The 19,014-nt window shown below is 36.9% G+C and overlaps 1 protein-coding gene across 2 annotated transcripts; it reads right to left on the reverse strand.

Annotated features, from left to right (window-relative positions):
* Nucleotides 1–3,061: 3,061 nt before the first annotated feature.
* LOC134658054 (nose resistant to fluoxetine protein 6-like) lies at nucleotides 3,062–12,537 on the reverse strand. 2 transcript variants are annotated; one of them, XM_063513659.1, is made up of 14 exons: nucleotides 12,412–12,537; nucleotides 11,868–12,029; nucleotides 10,931–11,148; nucleotides 10,643–10,851; nucleotides 10,276–10,364; nucleotides 9,971–10,152; nucleotides 8,866–9,029; nucleotides 7,677–7,845; nucleotides 5,949–6,142; nucleotides 5,341–5,488; nucleotides 4,649–4,832; nucleotides 4,154–4,293; nucleotides 3,611–3,720; nucleotides 3,062–3,168 (listed from the first exon to the last, which is right to left on the reverse strand). In XM_063513659.1, exons 1-14 carry the CDS (start codon nucleotides 12,446–12,448, stop codon nucleotides 3,090–3,092), a joined length of 2,085 nt encoding a protein of 694 aa, XP_063369729.1. In that variant the 5' UTR covers nucleotides 12,449–12,537; the 3' UTR covers nucleotides 3,062–3,089. The 2 variants fall into 2 exon arrangements, with proteins under 2 accessions (XP_063369729.1, XP_063369734.1); XM_063513664.1 differs by lacking the exons at nucleotides 3,062–3,168; nucleotides 4,649–4,832.
* Nucleotides 12,538–19,014: the final 6,477 nt, after the last annotated feature.

The raw sequence follows: 19,014 nt of genomic DNA on the forward strand, positions 1-19,014 counted from the left end.
CCTGCGGTTCCCCTCGGGGTTCCACTCCGACCGACGAAGACACGCCGGAGACGGAGACCCTGACTAACTCTCGGGAGCACTCGGGTCCGTGGGGTCGTTACTCCCCAACAGCTCGCCACAAGCTACCATGCGGGCTTATTATAATTATTATATATATGAAACGATGAATAGGTCCAGGATATTAATTTAATAATAAAGTCAATTTTCCTTACTTTAATCCAAGTGTAGTATGTACTAATATCCTTTTATTACGACACTCTATCGCCTAGCATAATTGTATCAGAACAATGGATTCGTTATTAGCTACTGCATAAAATACCTTGCAATCGACATTGATACAAAAAAATATTTCTCACGTATTTAATTTCTTTTCTTGGATGTCCTAAGCCATGCCATGCGTAATTTTTTATACTTTATTTTCTCATCTTATTTTCTTTCATAAGTATGGTGGAGTTAGTATTTTTATTATTTTACAGACAATAGTGTGAATTCATAAGTAACTAAAATGCACTTTAATTATTATTTAAATTAATCAGTTTATTCTCAAATTAACTAACAACGTAATGTATCACGATCACGGAGCAAATCATCGATCGGGCGGACAGACAGACAGACGGACGTGGCGAAACTTTATTGTGATGCATTTAAGAATTCTGTGACGTCATAAATAGCAACTATTAATTGCAAGAATGTTTTAACAATGAAATCACTGTTAATAAAGCTGTGCTGCGGATGCTGTTAATCGGGTACACAATTTCTTTGCTAGCACAGGTAAAAGCCTCGCTAATGAAATTGCACATTCGCAGCACAACCTCACTATAAAATGGTAAATCGTCGTCTTTTGTTCTTTTTGAAACAGACAACCATGAAGTCGACTCAATCCTTAGAAACTTGTGACAGTGCTACTGGTATTCAAGCATATTGTATTCCAGTTTGAGGTGGAGCAAATAAATATAAGTTTATTGATACCGAAACACGGAGATGTTTACTGGAAATTATGTTCTCTAAATCATATACCTACATAGATACCCAACAGATGAACTAAACAACGACTGTAAACGGCTCAGCACAAGAAAATGATATAATATTTTGAACACGACCTTAAATTTACATAGGACTCTAACTTATAAACCACCTACATCAACACAAAGAAGAACAGATATAGTAGTTGAACCCTCTAACCTAACACAAGGTCTCTTTTCGCCAAAAAGCAATTTGTTTACCATCTTTGTGTATAATCGTATAACTTTAGGAAAACACTTTTAGAATGGTTAATTAACCTAAGTTGCAAGGAAACTGAAAACCTATTTATATCACGTACCGTACCTTAAAATTTTACCGTTTTCCAGCTTTTTCAAACATATTTATACCAAATACACACACAAACACACGCGAGCGCGCGCTCAAAAACACACACACGTTTTATCTCAAATTTGTAATCTAAATTCTTTTGAGTGCACAAATCTTTCAATACTTTATATAAAAAATTTTTCTCTAGCCTATTTTGGTGTCTCACTGCTGGGCAAAGGCCTCCCCTCGTTTTCTCCACTCGACCCTGTCATCGGCATTTTCCCACCATTTGGGGTAGAATGCGTCCAAGTCGTCCCGCCATCTCCTTTTCGGTCTGCCTGAACTCCGGCCTGCACCGTCTATTGTGTTATATAATATATCATAATTTTTAAATTTAATTTTAATCTAAATGGTATGTTAAACTGTACTTTAGCTTAAGTTCATACTTAATATCTTCATTCACCCATATATTTATTTTATTCAAATGATATGTTCGGTTACTGTTTATAAAACCTTCGGTTACTGTTTAATAGTTAGTAGCGGGGTCTTCTGTCCCTAGTGTTTATAATGCTTACTGGGAGATTCCAAGCATAATCAATTTTGAAATGTGAAATGCTGTAAACCAAAAAAAAAAACATTTTTTTCGTTTTCATTTCAAAGCAACTGACGTCAGTTGAACAGTAGATACTGCAATCCTGCCTCTCGGGTATTCTAATCAAAATCAATTTCAATTATCCGAGCTCTCCTATTATCAGCCAAGACACGCCGCTAATGACTGATGCGTCGCTACATCCCCTTGCTATGTGACGTCGTGTCATTGGGCCGTCTGTCTCTCACACCTCACACTGTACACTAACCTAACCTAACCTAGCTTGTGTACCTATACAAAAAGGCGGCCCACACCTCGCCTCATTTCTGACCGCATTTCTCTTTGGCCCTATATGGCTGGCTGGTAGAGAAGAGAACACCTTAAGTTATTAAGAGGAAGATAACATATATATCTGTTAAATAAAAATGTTGCTATTTTATTATATTAGTACCTACACTAAAAGTAGTAATCAGTGACATAAAAAGAGACACTAATTAAACGCCATAAAGAGTTAGCCTGCTAACCGACCGTCTAAAAGGGAAGTAACAATAATATCCTAGAAATACGTGAGAGAGATATTGAACAGCATACTCAATACGAGAGGATTCACTCACCATAGCCGAGGTAAGTACAGTACCTATCGGTGTGATAATAGGCTTTCATTCCACCGGACGGTTCTAAAGCAGGGCGATCTGCTAATTGACTAGATACATGCGCGTGTCAATTACTGAGAGGCTTCCGAAGCCTGACACATTGATGGCTGATGGAAAGAAATGCTTATTTATTAGTGAGATACCATTATGTTCCGGACGAATCGGACTGAACAACAAAATATACTAGTAGTTCGCCAGGAACTGAGAACTCGCAATTCAACAAAAATAGAGTGGATTAAAAAAAAATACTTAATAGTCATATACAGGTAGGTACATCTATCCATGTACATCCTACTCAAGACATAATATACCTGTACAACTAGTCTTAATAATAGTAACGTTGTTAATTGATAATCTTGAAATAATTTATGACAAATTATAAATGGTACGTACATCTTGGTTCTAGTTATCAAATAAACTCCTGTTTAATATAAAAAAAACTTTTAAAAAATGTAAATAAACTATTTAATAAAACTTACACCTATTTAATAGACAAAACGTTAAAAAAAAGTAAGTAATACAGAAAACTGCCACTAATTGCAAGGTTACAGAACCAATCACATGATTTTTTGTTTATTTGTGTCATTTTGATCAGCACCGTTCCTGGACATTACAACTTTCTCCTTGGCTGGGCCTCTGAAAACAAAAGCAGGCTTTAAATGTATATGTGGATACAAAAAAGATATATTCATTTGATTTAGGGGAGACCGAGGTGAGTTAAAACAGGGGCAGGTTGAAACAACGTCAATTTTGAGACATCAGCCGCGTCCTAGCGTCCCTCAATATGGGTCGTAACCTCAAAACGATTATAAATACAATACGGAACATTGACGTTGTCCCCTAATATAATGCCTTAAATCTTTTAACAACAAGTAGGCAGTAACTTGTATCGTAATGTACTATTATTGCACCACAGAGAAAACAAATTTGAAAACACAAGTTTAAGTACCTACAATGTAAATTAAGTTAGCAACAGGCGGTCTTATCGCTGTAAGCTATCTATTCCAAACAACCTTAGTTAAGTTAATATTCTTAATCCCTTTTAGGTAATAACGACAAACCTTTATACTAAACTTACTTAGTGTTGAGGTATGGGTTCGTGATGTTGACGAGAGGCGCCTCAGCCAGCAGCCAAACCATCAGACTCAGCAGCAGCGACACGACCACCAGTCCAAGAGAATTTATCAGCTGAAATTAAAAACATACCCAATATAAGGTAGTTTTCCGAGTGCTCGTCACTGCTACAGCACATGTCATCGATAAATTACGTCATTAACAATAGATATGACAACAACGTATCAACTACCAGTAGCAGTACCACGAGTTGACACTTGACGTTTATGAATCGAACGTAGTGTGCGATGCCTTTAGAGGGGGAATGCGATCGAGTTCTCGCATATGCTAACGTAAATGCCAAACGCCAATTCGTGTTAGCCGTGAAGGCATATCAAGCACTGGGACGTTTAAATATAAAAGCATAAAGTTTTGTCACAGGTGTCTCGATCTCCAAAGCGTGCGCGACAGAAAGTAATAAGTATCGAATATCAAAGAAAAGGTTCTACCGTAACAATATATAGGTGGAAATACATTTATTAAAAAACATTTAAAAATAACTACTTACAACTTGAAATAGGTGATGTTTGCTATTATCTCTCATGGAAGAGGATTGATATAAAAACACAATGTGTATGACATATAAGCCGTACGAGAGTCTGCTGAGCGGCGCGAACACGGACCAGCTGAGTAACGGGTTGATGAGGGCTGCGGACAAGATTGTCACATGTTCAATTATTTATTTATCATTATAGAAGTCTAGATCTTGTGTTTCTAAACCAGGTAACGAGTCTAGAACGCCGCGCTTTTGTATTTGCGACAGGCCATTTTTTTGCCTCATGCGACACGAAATTTACGGAAATATTTAAATTGGTACGGCTTAGGTGTTACGTAAAATTTTCAAACATAGGCCAAATAGAGTTTAAATGTATAAAGTAGGGTTTTGATATAATAAAATTTAAAATAAATTGATCGTAGTAAGAAAGTAGATCTGTTTTACGTAACACAATATTCTTTAACATTAAAATATATAGCATTTAATTAGATATAGTGAACAACTTACGAACTTGGCCGTAAGTGCAAAAGATGACGACACCTAAAATAGCAACGGCAAGGAGATTTTTTTCGAAAGCCGCCAAGATGCAGGCCAACCATCCGTGGACTCTGTACACCAAACATAGATGACCCAATGCCAGAATGGCGAGCATCAGGTTCAAGGAGACGCAAGTACCTAGGAATGACACCGTCTGAAATGGTTAAAAAGTACTTATTAGCAGTTAGGTAAAGATCCTACTAATCCTACTTGCTTGACCGACTAATCAGTAAGCTATTTTATGTTTTGTAACGCTTAATAAGTACGTTTGCAGCAGAAGTGTGGGTGGCATGTTGTAACTCTAATCTAAATAGACATTTTGTATACTCTATATCCTTTCCATTTTTGTTCCATTAGACACAATCGGGGTTAGAAGAGTTTTTTTTTGTTTAATTGGTCTATACAGGCGTGTTCAGATATTTGTGAGCACCTCGGCAGCTCCGATATATCTGATGGTGACTGTACTTATACTTCTCGCGTCGAATGATAGTCCCTACGACAGTTCTTTCTTGTCCCTTTTCATCTCAGTAAGAACCATGTAAGAACTAAGATTTTGGATTTAGTAAGCTTGTTTGTTAGAAGCAGGTATTATAGGTATTTATACAAGCATCTTTTTTTTTTTTTTTTTTTTTTTTTTTTCTTGTTTCAATATGGTAACTTACTTTAGACCAGACTTTCCTGTAATCCTTGGGCTTGTAGATAGACATGAGATAGCCGGCAGCCAGACCAATCGCGTAAGGGCCCATCCTGTTGTGCGTTTTGATGTAGTAGTTCCTAAAGGTGGAGTTAGGTCTAATGTTTACTTCCAACCTGAAATATAATTATATTTTAATACATATTTACGAGATGAAATATGAGTGAACGAAGTACTCGTTGCTTAGAGTTATCTATCAAATTCGAAAACTGATAACAGGAAAATAAGGGATATCATTCAGTTTACTTATACATACATGAGTCACTCCATCACGTCGCTTGAGAAAGGTAACAATGTATTTGACCTATAAAACTCTGTAGTGATTAGGAATGTAAATATTAGACATACTAAATGCGTTCTAATGTATTTATAAATACCAGAGGTTACAGTCACGGAATTTATATAGTAGCATTTCGGCTATTTCGTATCTTGTCACAGTGATAATCAATATGTATGCTGGGAATCTAATACTATTCACTGTGACCAAGTACGAAATGGTACAGAAATTAAATTCCTTCTTGACCGTAGGTGCTTATAGTATTAAAATGGAACATCAAAATTAATAAAAAAACTTACCCAAGATTATAAATTAGAATTGCTGGTAAATCATAGATGTATATGGTGATCATGGGCATTATAAAACTGATCACCAACACTATGGCGGCAGCTGCTGTACCGATCCGTGAGTTTTTGCGATACACGTACAGAAGAACCAGCGTTATTACGTACATATGGAAGTCACAGTATATGTACCATGTGGCTGGGTGGCACTGGAAGTAGGTATAAATAGGTTTAGGTTTACAGATATTTATTATCATAAAAGACATACAAAGTCACTTACACGAGAACAGCGTTAAGGATGGCTCATTGAATAATTTTACGGTTTAGACTCACTTGTTTTAAGTCACTCACGCGACATGTTTCGGAGAGCCTAGGTCTCCTTTCTCAAGCACTAACAGTGCGAGCAGCGTTCACGAGCGTGTTAGTGCTTGAGAAAGGAGACCTAGGCTCTCCGAAACATGTCGCGCGAGTGACTTAAAACAAGTGAGTCTAAACCGTAAAATTATTCAATGTTAGTATGTCTCACAACAGTTTAAATTCGATTAAGGATGGCTCATGCTATACCGGGCCTTGCCCGGGCCGAGACGTCCGACAAGTCATTTTCTATGACGGCTGATCGGTGATCACGTGGTGCTTTCCATAGAAAACAAAGCTCCGGAAGCTCCGGTTCGGCCCCGGCCCGGTCTAACTTGAGTCATCCTTTACACACAAAATTAAAGTTATTTACGGTAGCAGCAACAAAACTCGCTCGAAAATAGGTACACGCTCGCGCATTTATTATTTTTTTAAAGTGAGTAGTGAATAGTGATTTAATAGTAGATGGCACCAATTTCAGTCGAGGTACCTAGTTTGGCGCTTGAACGCAGTGACAGCGCCGATAGTCCCAGACTGAAATGGTGCCTTTCACCCGAGTTAACCTTTTTGACGCCAATGACTGATATATCCGCATATATGTCCGCACCGTAGGTCCAACGCCGAAAACGAATTAATCCGTCACAGACCACAGAGCAACGTAGACCTTCACTACTTCAGAATGCTTCAGTTTTGATACTACAGCTGACACAGATCCTTCCTCTTGACTCCATCCAACGGCGGGCAGTTCATATTGTCGACGATCCCGAACTTTTTTGTAAGTACCTATTAGAAGTCCTATTTATTACACGACTGCCCCAAAAAAAGAGTGTATTGTTTTCAGGGTTCATGTTTGTATGTGGGTATGTAAGTTTCTTTGTTACACCGTAACAGCTAAGTGCCTGAACCGATTTAGGTGTTTGAGATATCATTGGAATCCTTACGTCATCCCGAGTAACATAGGCTATGTGACGTCATCACAAAACCAATATGGCGGATTATGCATTGCAAATTGTGCAACCGAAACAAAAATAAAACTTATAAACCTATCGAGTTGGGTATTAAAATAAAGGATTTTGAAAGACGATTCTAAAAATGTACACAAAATATGGTTTAAACTATTCATTTGGTAGGACAAGATTTTACAAAATATAAGTATAACGCAAAGATAAATGAATTGTCTAAATCTATTGAATGGGATATTAAAAGAAAGGATTTTTTAAGGCGATCATATGAATATATATAATCTCTTAAATGAATGGTGTTACGTGAAAAGGAATAAAATGTATTCAGAAACTTATATTTGGTAAGGTTCTTGTAGGTACTTCCAGATAACCGGAATCGCTGTCAAAATTTGCTGCTACTTCCACAAAAACAATTGGTAATACGTACCATTTCTAACGTGTTGTAATAATTCCCGATCATTAGTAGTGCCGGCAACCAGTTCTTCTCGCACATCTGCTGCTCATAGAGGGCTATCTTGGGGTAGACAGGGCCATCATCAGTATGTTTTGAGATATGGGCCAGATAGAACACGGTCACGGCTAAAAGCACGACAAGTCTGTAAAAAAAAAGTATTACGGAAGTCTGGTCTGAGGATTGTTGAATACAAAGTCTAGTGGATGAGGAGCCACTAGACATTGTAGACACACTAGTCTACGATAACGAAATTGAAAAGTGACCATCCTCGATCATTGTGTTTCCGTCTAGACGGTCGTGAATCTCTCTACACAAGGAGCTGATAGGAGCTGTGTCAGATGTAGTGTCAAAACTGAAGTAGAACTTTATACATATGCACGAAGGTCTATGTTGCTCTGTGGTATGTGATGGATTAATCCGTCTTCGGCGTTAGACCTACGGTGCGGATATATCCGTCATTGGCGTCAAAAAGGTTAACAATCAATCAATCAAACTTTTATTGATAAAATAGAAGTATTTTACACAATTACGGTTATACAGGGTGCTTCCTGTAACAGGAGCAATAAATTAAACTAAAGGCTGTACTCCTCAAACTGACCAACATTTGATCAGCAACTTTTAAAAATTATGAATTCTTTAGACTTCCTGTTTATCATACAAAATAAATATTGCCTTCAATGTACGCTGACATCAGTGTATTTGACGTTGCTTGTCACGCTTTAAACATAACAAAATTTGCAATACATTGCATCTTAGAATAAACTTTAAAGTGTAATAAAAATCAACACATGAGTTCTTTTCAAAAGTTGCTGAACAAATGTTGGTCAGTTTGAGGAGTACAGCCTATAGTTTAATTTATTGCTCCTGTTACAGGAAGCACCCTGTATTTATGCCGATATGGGACATTGTGAAGAGGAGATATCAAATAATTGTGCCTTACGGCCACCACACACTAGCGTCTTTTGAGCGTCGGCGTCTAGTCAGCGCTATGGAAAATGGCGAGGCTGTGCAGTTGCGCCTACGTTGCGTCGTGCAGCAGCCATAGAGTTGACTAGATGCCGGCGCTCGGGAAACGCTAGTATGGGGTGACCCTAAAACGTTGTACGATACATGTGCGAATTTCCAATTTTTCGCACATGTATCGTAATGTACTATTAGGTACCTTATATATCGTTTTAAAATATTCTTCATTAAACTGTATGGTTTGGTTATATCCAACGTGGCAAGGCTTTTTCCCACTAGAAGGGCAGACAATATGAAAAATGTGTCTACTAATACTACAAAATTAGTCGTAATAACCGCTACTGCTGGTTTATCCGTAGCCATCTGAAAATACATGGAATGTTTTATTTAATAGTACCGTAAAATGGGGTGAGTAGGCGCAAAACTGACATTCAAACCTCGATAACATTTTATTTTTACATATGCAAACTGAATGGTGTATATAATAAGTGTTCCGGACGTTTGTATTTTAGTTTTTATTTTATTTTGGGTAGTTCAATTTCATAACTTTGACGATAAACAGGAAAATCCACCTCACCCCGTAGTCCCTTGTATTTGGGGCGAGTTGGGTTTTCATACAAAGGTGATTTTGGAAGATTGTTGGATCGATTTTTTTTTATTATGAGTATTACTATAGCTCCATTTTAAATTGGAATACATTATTTTTGTAGCAGTAGCCTTTAAAACACATCTCACCCCCCTTTCATTCCTTCTCTCCCCATTCATAACCCAACTCTCCCCGCGAACCCTACTCACCCCATTTTACGGTATCATACATTGCATACTTACCTCTGCCTACCTACAAAGCTAAAACGAAAAAATAGTAATTATAAATTACAGTAATGATAAAAGGTTTGCGGGAAAAGGTTTTTCTGATTATTATTCTCCGGTAAAACTTACATTTTCCTCTCTGGATATTGAATTTAAAGATATTTTTACATAATTTCATGTATTACCCATAACTAATATAACTATGCCCCTACGTTTGACTTTTTTAGATTTTTTGATTATTGTAAAAATTTGGAGCGAAAAACGGATTTCATACAAATTTTTAAATGGTTCTACCTCTTTTAATAATTAAAAATTCGAAAATAATCAAACGTTGGAGCATAGCTTTGGTTGATATACAACAAATTGTGTCAAAATATTTTCAATAATGTTAATATCCAGAGAGGAAAATGAGGACTACGCTAGTATAAAAATTCGATTTCCCGCGGAGAGTCCTCCACTTTCGTCTTAAGTCTTCAACAAGTAAGTATTATTACCCGCTCAAAGTCTACACCATTGCTAACAGAAGTCCCGTGTGCAATTGCTAAGTAGTGGACGAAGGCGACCATGACCGCCGTCAGGAAGCGGATACCGTGCAAGCATGGCAGTTCATCGTTGTCCGATTTGAACACTGTATTCCAGTTGCGGCGGAAACAAAATGATTTTGCAGCGTGATTAACTAAAAAAAACGCACAGATAAATTAATATAATACGGCTGGGCATATACTATAATAATTTACTTTTGTTATCAGTTTATTATATTGTAAATCCAATAAATTCTAAAGGTTTAATCATCACGTACCAAATGAGTTAGAACTAGCGGTGACTGGATACTCGCTAACGTAGTATGTTGAAGCTACAGCTATGAACAGCAGCGCTGCAAAAGTGTACCTGGAAGGACTGGGTTATAACTATATAATAAAGATATTTAAAGCCACCTCACGAAGCAAATGAATACAACTAATAAAATTGTATACGTTGTGATACGACCGTATACCGTATACAGTCGTTTTAAATCGGGAACATGTAGACTTGGTCACTTTTTTAGAGACGATATTGCTTTCTTTATACTTCTTATACAATTTTCTTGTTAGTATTTTTTCATTGATATAATACGAATATTTTGTCTGTAGATAGTCGGAGCTTTAAGATAGTGAGTAAAATCTTACACAAACACATAATATCCCGTAGAATATTCGGTCGGGGCCGCTGCTTCCTCACAGTGGTGTATAGAGACGGGCGCATCCCTGGCCGCGCGCAAGTGCCCCGTGCTCATGAGCGCCTTCACAAACTTCGCCGCGGACTTGGTCGGACAGCCCGCGGGAAGGCAGACCCCGTGAGCTATGTATGAGAAACTACGGCCGAAATGTGTTTTACTCTGAAATTATAAATCAAGGCTAGCCCAATCGATTGCGTAAAAATTAATAACTTTTCCAATGAATAACGTTTTAACTTACATCGAGGTAATAGTCTTCAGCCCTAACATAAGGATCGGAAACTTCTTCCATTGTCTTGACGCCATCTTTGTTCATCTCTATTTCCGCTAAACAGTATTGAGTGCGTAATTCCGGGTGTGTTGCGAGCCAGGGCGGACGCAGGCACTGGTCGTAGCTCCCCAAGTGGTAGCGCGCGCCGAAGAAGATGCCCGTTGGCGACTGGTCGATGGAGTTCCATACTGTAACAACAGACAGCCATCAACCAGTCGTGCCCACTCGTAATAACCATAGTTTAGGTTATAGGCTACTAAAATATTGTTTTTCATTGTAAATTTTGCAAAAGCACATATTTCAAACGCTTACTGTACTCGTACAAAACTTTTAACGAAAATCCAAAATACAAATGTATATGCATACTATAAAGTATAACTTTATGTAAGCCGAACCCGATTCTACTAGTGTTATTAAGCACTGACTTAATAGATATAAAAAATCTTACATTCAGTAAAATTTGTAGATACTTATCAAAATAATGTATATTATAGAGACTAAAATAATAGTTCTACTGGCTAATTAGAGTAATTAGAGGCTAAGGGTCATTTTAAACCACATTTTTACTTTAAATTCTACTATCGATTTTAATAATACGTCATTTAGTACGGATCTGGAATTATTCAAATTTTTATTACACCACTTTGACGTCAAACTAAATGTTAATTAAAAGACGAATGGCTATTTGATTAAAACAATTGTATAATGATTTAAATTACTTACCTACCTACTTAAAAATCTGTTTCCGTTTTTTACCCGACTACGGGAAAGGTCATGATTTGTGTTGTTTCATATCGTCTACATTATACTGAGTCGATGTGTATGTTTGCTGTTTGTTAGTATCAATATAACTCCTCTCGTGCTGTTTTTTTACATATAGACAATGTATCCATTTTTATGTACTTACCCCATGTGGCCCATAACGTAGAGTTCTTAACATTTTCCAGAATGTTAAATATTTTGTCACGGCAGGGCACCTCATCAGCATCCCATTCATTCTTTGACAGATTGTCAAATATGTGGTCCAGGTTAGGGATCTCTAATGTTGGTTCCTTGGCAAGAACATTCGCTGAAAAAAAAAGTTCGTTTAAAAATGTATGTGTTTCATACATCCCTAATTATAATATTTATTACCAATAAATATTTTTGATGAGATTAAGAGAAAATGTAGTAATTAGTAATTTTATTCAGATCATTATTAGTAATTTTCATAAGTATTCAGACGTTTTGTCACCGGAATTTCATAACTGGAATCAAATAAAACTCAGTAAAGGCGTTAAACCTTTAGTAATTTCACACAACGCCAAAATTTACTCGCGGAAGACCATCAAAAAAACAAAAAAAAAACACATGTCCCTCGCACAACACATGATGTTTTTGGGTTATCACTATAATTTTTCAGCAGGAACATGCATCTCAAACTTAAAAAAAAAATCTTTGTAAAGCCTTACCAAAAACAAAGGACAACACTACACTTTTAAACAACATTTTATATTAATTTTAACGATTTATCATAAGAGCTATTTGGTTTAGTTTATTTACTGAATAAATAGTGCGTCACGTTCGGCGTTTAGCGACGACTTATCCTGCAGGTAAGTAGTACTTAATATAAGCGCGACTAACTCTTGCGCATCGCATACAAAGAAATAATTTGTTAATTAGATGAACCGACATTTACATGCGCAGGTATTTTTCGTAGTTATTTGAACTGGAGAGTTCAATTCGGGCGGGCATGGGTGTCGCTCCGGGTTGCTCTACTCTCTCTGCTACTATGTTAACGATCGTCGCTCTCAATCAGTCGCCGAGATGATGATGAGGGTTTCGTTGTTATACCATTTTGTCAGAACAGGCCAAACGGGGGCTATAAGTACGAGTGTATCATGTCATGTTAGTATTTACACTACCTACATTACAAGCATAGGAGTACCTTCGCAGCGCTTTATATGTACATATAAGGTACCTACGTGTTTTTTACTAAGAAGAGAAGACTTTTTGCAATAACTCAAAAACGGCTGGACCCATTGTATCGAGTGTACGACCCGCGTAAAAAATAACCATTTAGCCCAAAAAAAATTTTTTTTTTGTAGTTTTGTATTTTACCGTTCTGTCGCCATGCATGGTTTATGTATCCATGCCAAATAGCACTAACGATCACGGAGCACAGACAGACACACAGACAGACAGACATGGCGAAAGTTTAATGTGATGTATTTAAGAATTCTGTGACGTATAAATTGCAACTATTCATTGCAAAAGTGTTTTAACAACGCAATCATTGTTAATAAAGCAACTTACGTCAGTTGAATAGTAGAAACAGACTTATACCCTGCCTCTCGGGTATTCTAATCAAAACCAACTTCAATTATAATCCGAGCTCTCTGCTAGACACAGCCAAGACACGCCGCTAATGACTGCGTCGCTACATCCCCTTGCTATGTGACGCCGTGTCATTGGGCCGTCTGTCTCTCACACCTCACACTGAACAGTAACCTGGCTTTGTACTTATATACCTACATAAAAGCGACCCACATCAAACAATTTATCAACATCTCTTTCTGATCGCATTTCTCTTTGGCCCTAAGGCTGGCTGGTAGAGAATACCTTAAGGCATTAAGTCGGTCTATTGTAACTTATTGTTAGGTGTAGTAAAAAGGTAATTGTCACTATTGACGCGTTTAGTGTTAACCGATTAGTGTTACTCGAAGGATGGAGCTGAAACGATACAAGTTATAAAAATACACACTAATAAAAAGACACATATATGTATTACATGTTTAAATATAGCCAAAATACCCGCACGCGTTGGTGCGTATGTCTGTTCCATTAAAAAATTCTTGTTTTATTGTAATAACAATACCGCCCTAAATGACCTAGTCTGCTAACTCGGACCGTCGATCAGAGAAGTTACAATTACCTACTTCCTAGAAATACGTGACCACACCACACAAACGTCACTCGAGGTACCTACTGTATCGGTGTGATAGGCTTTCCTTCCACTTCCACCGGATGGTTCTAAATCAGGGCTATCTGCTATTAATTGACTAAGTAGGTACATGCGCGTGTCAATTACTGAGAGGCTTGCGAAGCGAAGCCTGACACATTGACAACTGATGGAAAGAAATGCTATTTAATCTATTAGTCAGATACCATTATATTCTGGACGAATCGGACTGAACAAAAGATACCTATATTAAAGTTTATATTTTTCCCACACTAAAATCTGTATAATTGAGTCATAAAGTTATAGTCATCTATCGTCAAGTGGAAACATTGCCCGCTTTACGGAGATACATTTTGCGTATAGGTACAATATCTATATGAACCGTAAGACCACCAGACGCGGAACTAAATAAATAGAGACATTACTTTATGTTTCGGAAGAACAGTCAGCGATAACTACTGTCAAAGTGCATCACTTATCGGTGTGATTGTTTAGGCCAATATTTAACTATTATCGGCATTTCATTGCATTGTCAATCATTGCTGCTATCTTAATGGTTAATAACTGGAATTTTAAACTGTATAAACGAACGTTTTGATTTGCTTATAGCGTCATGTCGCTTATACTTTATTGACCGAGCGTTAGCGAAGGTTTCCGTTTCAGCTTGGGCAAAAAGGCTTTCATATATTATGTTTCGCATTTCTCAACCGATTCTCGTGAAATTTTGTACGCTTTTTCGGCGCTATAATTTGAGATCAACTGTAAAAAAACATGACCTACCTTAAATCATACCTATCCTTATATTATAATGGATAAATAGCTAAGTACCTATACCTACGTATATGCATTTAGAATCCCACCGCTAGTACCCAGGTAGTAAATAGTAAATAGAGGTTTAAGTTTTCATTGTGTACAGCAAACATTTGACGCGGTGCTCTAATTTGAGTCCGCCTTCAGATGTCGCTCGCTGCCGTATCTTTATAGTAAGTATGCGCGGAAACTTGCAGTCGCACGTTTACCACAGAATACAACACAGCTCAGCTGCTTTAAGTTTAACGGCCCGATTCGAACAATGCTTTAAAAAGTCATCAGTGTCAAAAGTTAGGATAGTTATAGTACTATGCCTTATGGGAAACGGTCGAAGAGATAGTTCAGATCCGGAAACTGCTTCCAACTTTTAGTATGTTGTTGGGCATGGTATTGGGTCTCCAAAACTGCCGGGAGACAGTGGCGCCGGCCATCTACTTCAGCGGAATGACGTCATAAAAATGACTCCCGCCTCGTTGCGAATATTGCATATTGCACCCAAACTATGCATTGCACAGACACGTGTGGGGTATTAAATGAAAGCTAATTAAATATACTACATTTAATTTGTACATTGTGTACCGAAATAAACGACAGTTTAAGAGAAATTTACAAAGAAATAAAAATGATGTAAAAAAATATTCGATTATTTGCGTTTTACAACCGAACCAAAAGTCGGACGTTAAAGCAATGTGCTACAACATTAAAGATGGCGTCTCGAGCCATACACTGATTAAAAAAAAAAAATTGTCTAAGAATGTGGAAACTATGCAACAAAATGTAGGTATTTGCCAGTACAAATGCATTAAAGTTAAAAAAATCGAAATTGCTCATTTTCAGGATAATCCGCATAAGCATCTAGTATGTTATTAGCAATATGACCTGGATTCTAAAACTGCCGGGAGACCATCTCTATTGTCTCTAAGTAACGAATAATGACGTCATACCGATCCGATAATCACGACCGAAATTCGCAAAATGTAAATTATAACTATACCATGAGTCATACATACACATGTGCTACATCAAACGAAAGGTTATTAAATATATTATGATTTGTTCATACATTATTTATTAAAACATTGTATAGTTTAAGAGCCACAAACAAAGAAAAAACACTCTTTATGAAAAAAAATCATATATATATATATATATATATATTATAGCTCAACTAAAAACGTTATAGCAATGTTGCGTATATCATTAGAAAACACAGTTATTCAGGTTTGGGTTACCGCTTAAATTTTTGATTTCCATCAACAACTAATAAAGTTAATGCAAAAATAATTTTTAATAACCTTTCGTTTGATGTAGCAGACGTGTATGTATGACTCATGATCAGGGGTCGGACAAAAAGTGCGGATGACGTCAAACCACTTATAGGATGATTTCAAATAGTATTTTTGATTTTCATAAACAATTATCACTTATCATTTATCAACCTCTTTATTAAACGATATCGCCACTTGAAATGAGTAAGTACGTTTTTGACTGACACATTGTCAATCAGATGAACAATAAATTGACTTCGTTATTGTTTAGCTATTGTATCTTCACGATTATATTTAGCTAAAATTTATATTTACTAATGTATAAGAAAACGCTCTAAAATGTCATCTTTACTCGAATATTGTGGCAAGTTTCGTGAAATTTATTTTATTCACTACATCACCCCACCACCTGTATTATTAATTCCATGGATTTATTTACGATTATTTTGTTACTTCATTAATACTACTTTGTTACTATATGTCACACGGAAGTTTAAATACAAACTCAAACATCATCCTGTGTGCAAGATTACGTCATTTTTACGTCATCCGCACTTTTTGTCCGACCCCTGCTCATGATATAGTTATAATTTACATTTTGCGAATTTCGGTCGTGATTATCTGTATGACATCATTATTCGTTTCTCAGAGACAATAGAGATGGTCTCCCGGCGGTTTTAGAATCCAGGTCATATTGCTAATAACATACTATATGCTTATGCGGATTATCTTGAAAATGACCAATTTAATTTTTTTTAACTTTAATGCATTTGTACTGGGAAATACCTACATTTTGTTGCATAATTTCCACATTTTTGGACAAATTTTGATTCTTTTTTATCAGTGTATGGCTCGAGACGCCATCTTTAATGTTGTAGTACATTGCTTTAACGTCCAACTTTTGGTTTGGTTGTAAAACCCAAATAATCGAATATTTTTTTACATCATTTTTATTTCTTTGTAAATTTCTCTTAAACTGTCGTTTATTTCGGTACACACTGTACAAATTAAATGTAGTATATTTAATTTAATACCCCACACGTGTATGTGCAATGCATAGTTTGGGTGCAATATGCAGTATTCGCAACGAGACGGGAGTCATTTTTATGACGTCATTCCGCTGAAGTAGATGGCCGGCGCCGCTGTCTCCCGGCAGTTTTGGAGACCCAATACCATGCCCAACATCATACTAAAAGTTGGAAGCGGTTTCCGGATCTGAACTATATTCCCATAAGGCAGTGCACTATTAGGACAAACGATCACTATGCCAAAACATATAGGGAAGACAAAAATAGGAAAAAAACTTTAGGAATCTACGACATACGATAACTACGAGTAAATATGGAGACTAGTAAAATCAGAGTAAAATAGAAAAATCGTCGGTGCATAGCGCAGACTGCCTAGTGCATAAACAAATGCACTGAGACACATTCAAGAAATAAATGATTATGATTATGAGAATGTGTAGACTGCACTTTAACCACAGAATAAGTAATAGTATTATCTTTAACTAAGACCGTTAAGAAAAATATAGTTTGCAGTTTGTTTACGAAACTGAGTTGATGGTGCGGAACCCTCCGTGCGCGAGTCCGACTCGCACTTGGCCGGTTTTTTATAACTTATTTGTTTTATAATTTATTTTTAATTTTAATGTGACTTTTGTATTTTATTTTTGTACGAGTATGTATGGGTATCGTTGCCTTTTTATATATAAGCAATTTTTTAGACGGCTACCCACCGGAGGTGAACTTTCTGCAAAGACAGCTGCAGACGGATCGCAGCGCTTTGTGTTGTCCTACAGCAAACTTGCTTTATCTGCCATTCCGCTTATTACTTATATCTGTAATCTGAATAAGTTTTCAGTAGTTTCCTTTCCGAGAAGAACAGCGTTAGGTTTCTCTCTGGGTTTTGAAATGAAAAGCTGAGACTTCCAATGGTGAGTATCTAAGGTTTGTGATTCGGGATTTCTCCATTTTTTAGGACAGATCGGAAACGGATACGACACAAAATGGGCTTGATATATTAAAAATACTTTCAATAAATAATGTATTAGTACTATTACTCCTTAATTACGTGTGAAGTACATAAAAAGAAATGGGGTGAGAAGAACATACGTATTCTATTTTGCTCGGGGCAAAATGAAATTGAAATGAAATGAAATTTGTTTATTAATAACAATTGTTACATGTCAAGTAGGTACAATATTACGTATTCAATAGAATATACATTTTATTAATTTGAATTATTATATTACTAGCAAAAAGCAGAGCTTTGTAAGGGCTCGCGGAGTTTTTCTACCTAAACGTACCGGACCGCGACTTTGATCCAGTCCGAGGCTTGTTCCATGTTCAATCGAGTGGGTTAAGTCCGTTAAGGACGCAGCTATAAGTGAGAGCAAGAAAGAAATATACCTACTAATTGGCCCTCGGTCGCTATCCGGTACGCCTGTCTGATACAACTTTTACTTTGTCCATTAAAAACGTGTCCAGACGACAAAATCAAATTGCCAATATCATCCACACGTAATATACAATTTCATAAGCCCTTATTACATCCTACACTGTCGCCCAGTACTTCTTGTAAGCAAGACAACTGGCTTTTCTTTTCTGGCAATGTCGCCCAGTACTTCTTGTAAGGAAGACAACTGGCTTTTCTTTTCTGGCAATGTTGGGTCACCGAGCCAATGTCCTTGAATTTATTTATGCGTCCACACCACACAATTGAGCGTAAAACTATCCCGTCTGGACACCTACTGGCGGTAATCATGCTGCTCCGCACATAAACTTATGTATAATTTGCTCTCTTAAGTGCTCATCAAGACGAGTGAGATGACCAAAACAGCGTGTGCCTATGTTGCAACAAACGTGAGTTCCATTAAATACTGCCAGGGTTCAGCTACAGCTATATCGTGAGTATCTCCTAAGTGCTCAAAAAGACGAGTCGGATGACCAAAACAGAGTGAGCCTATATTGTATAAAACCCGAGCTCTACTAGGTACCTACTGCCAGAGTTCAGCATCAGCTACCTTGGGTACT

This window comes from Cydia amplana, chromosome 2 (genome assembly GCF_948474715.1).
Source record: "Cydia amplana chromosome 2, ilCydAmpl1.1, whole genome shotgun sequence".
NCBI classification, from domain to species: Eukaryota; Metazoa; Arthropoda; class Insecta; order Lepidoptera; family Tortricidae; genus Cydia; species Cydia amplana.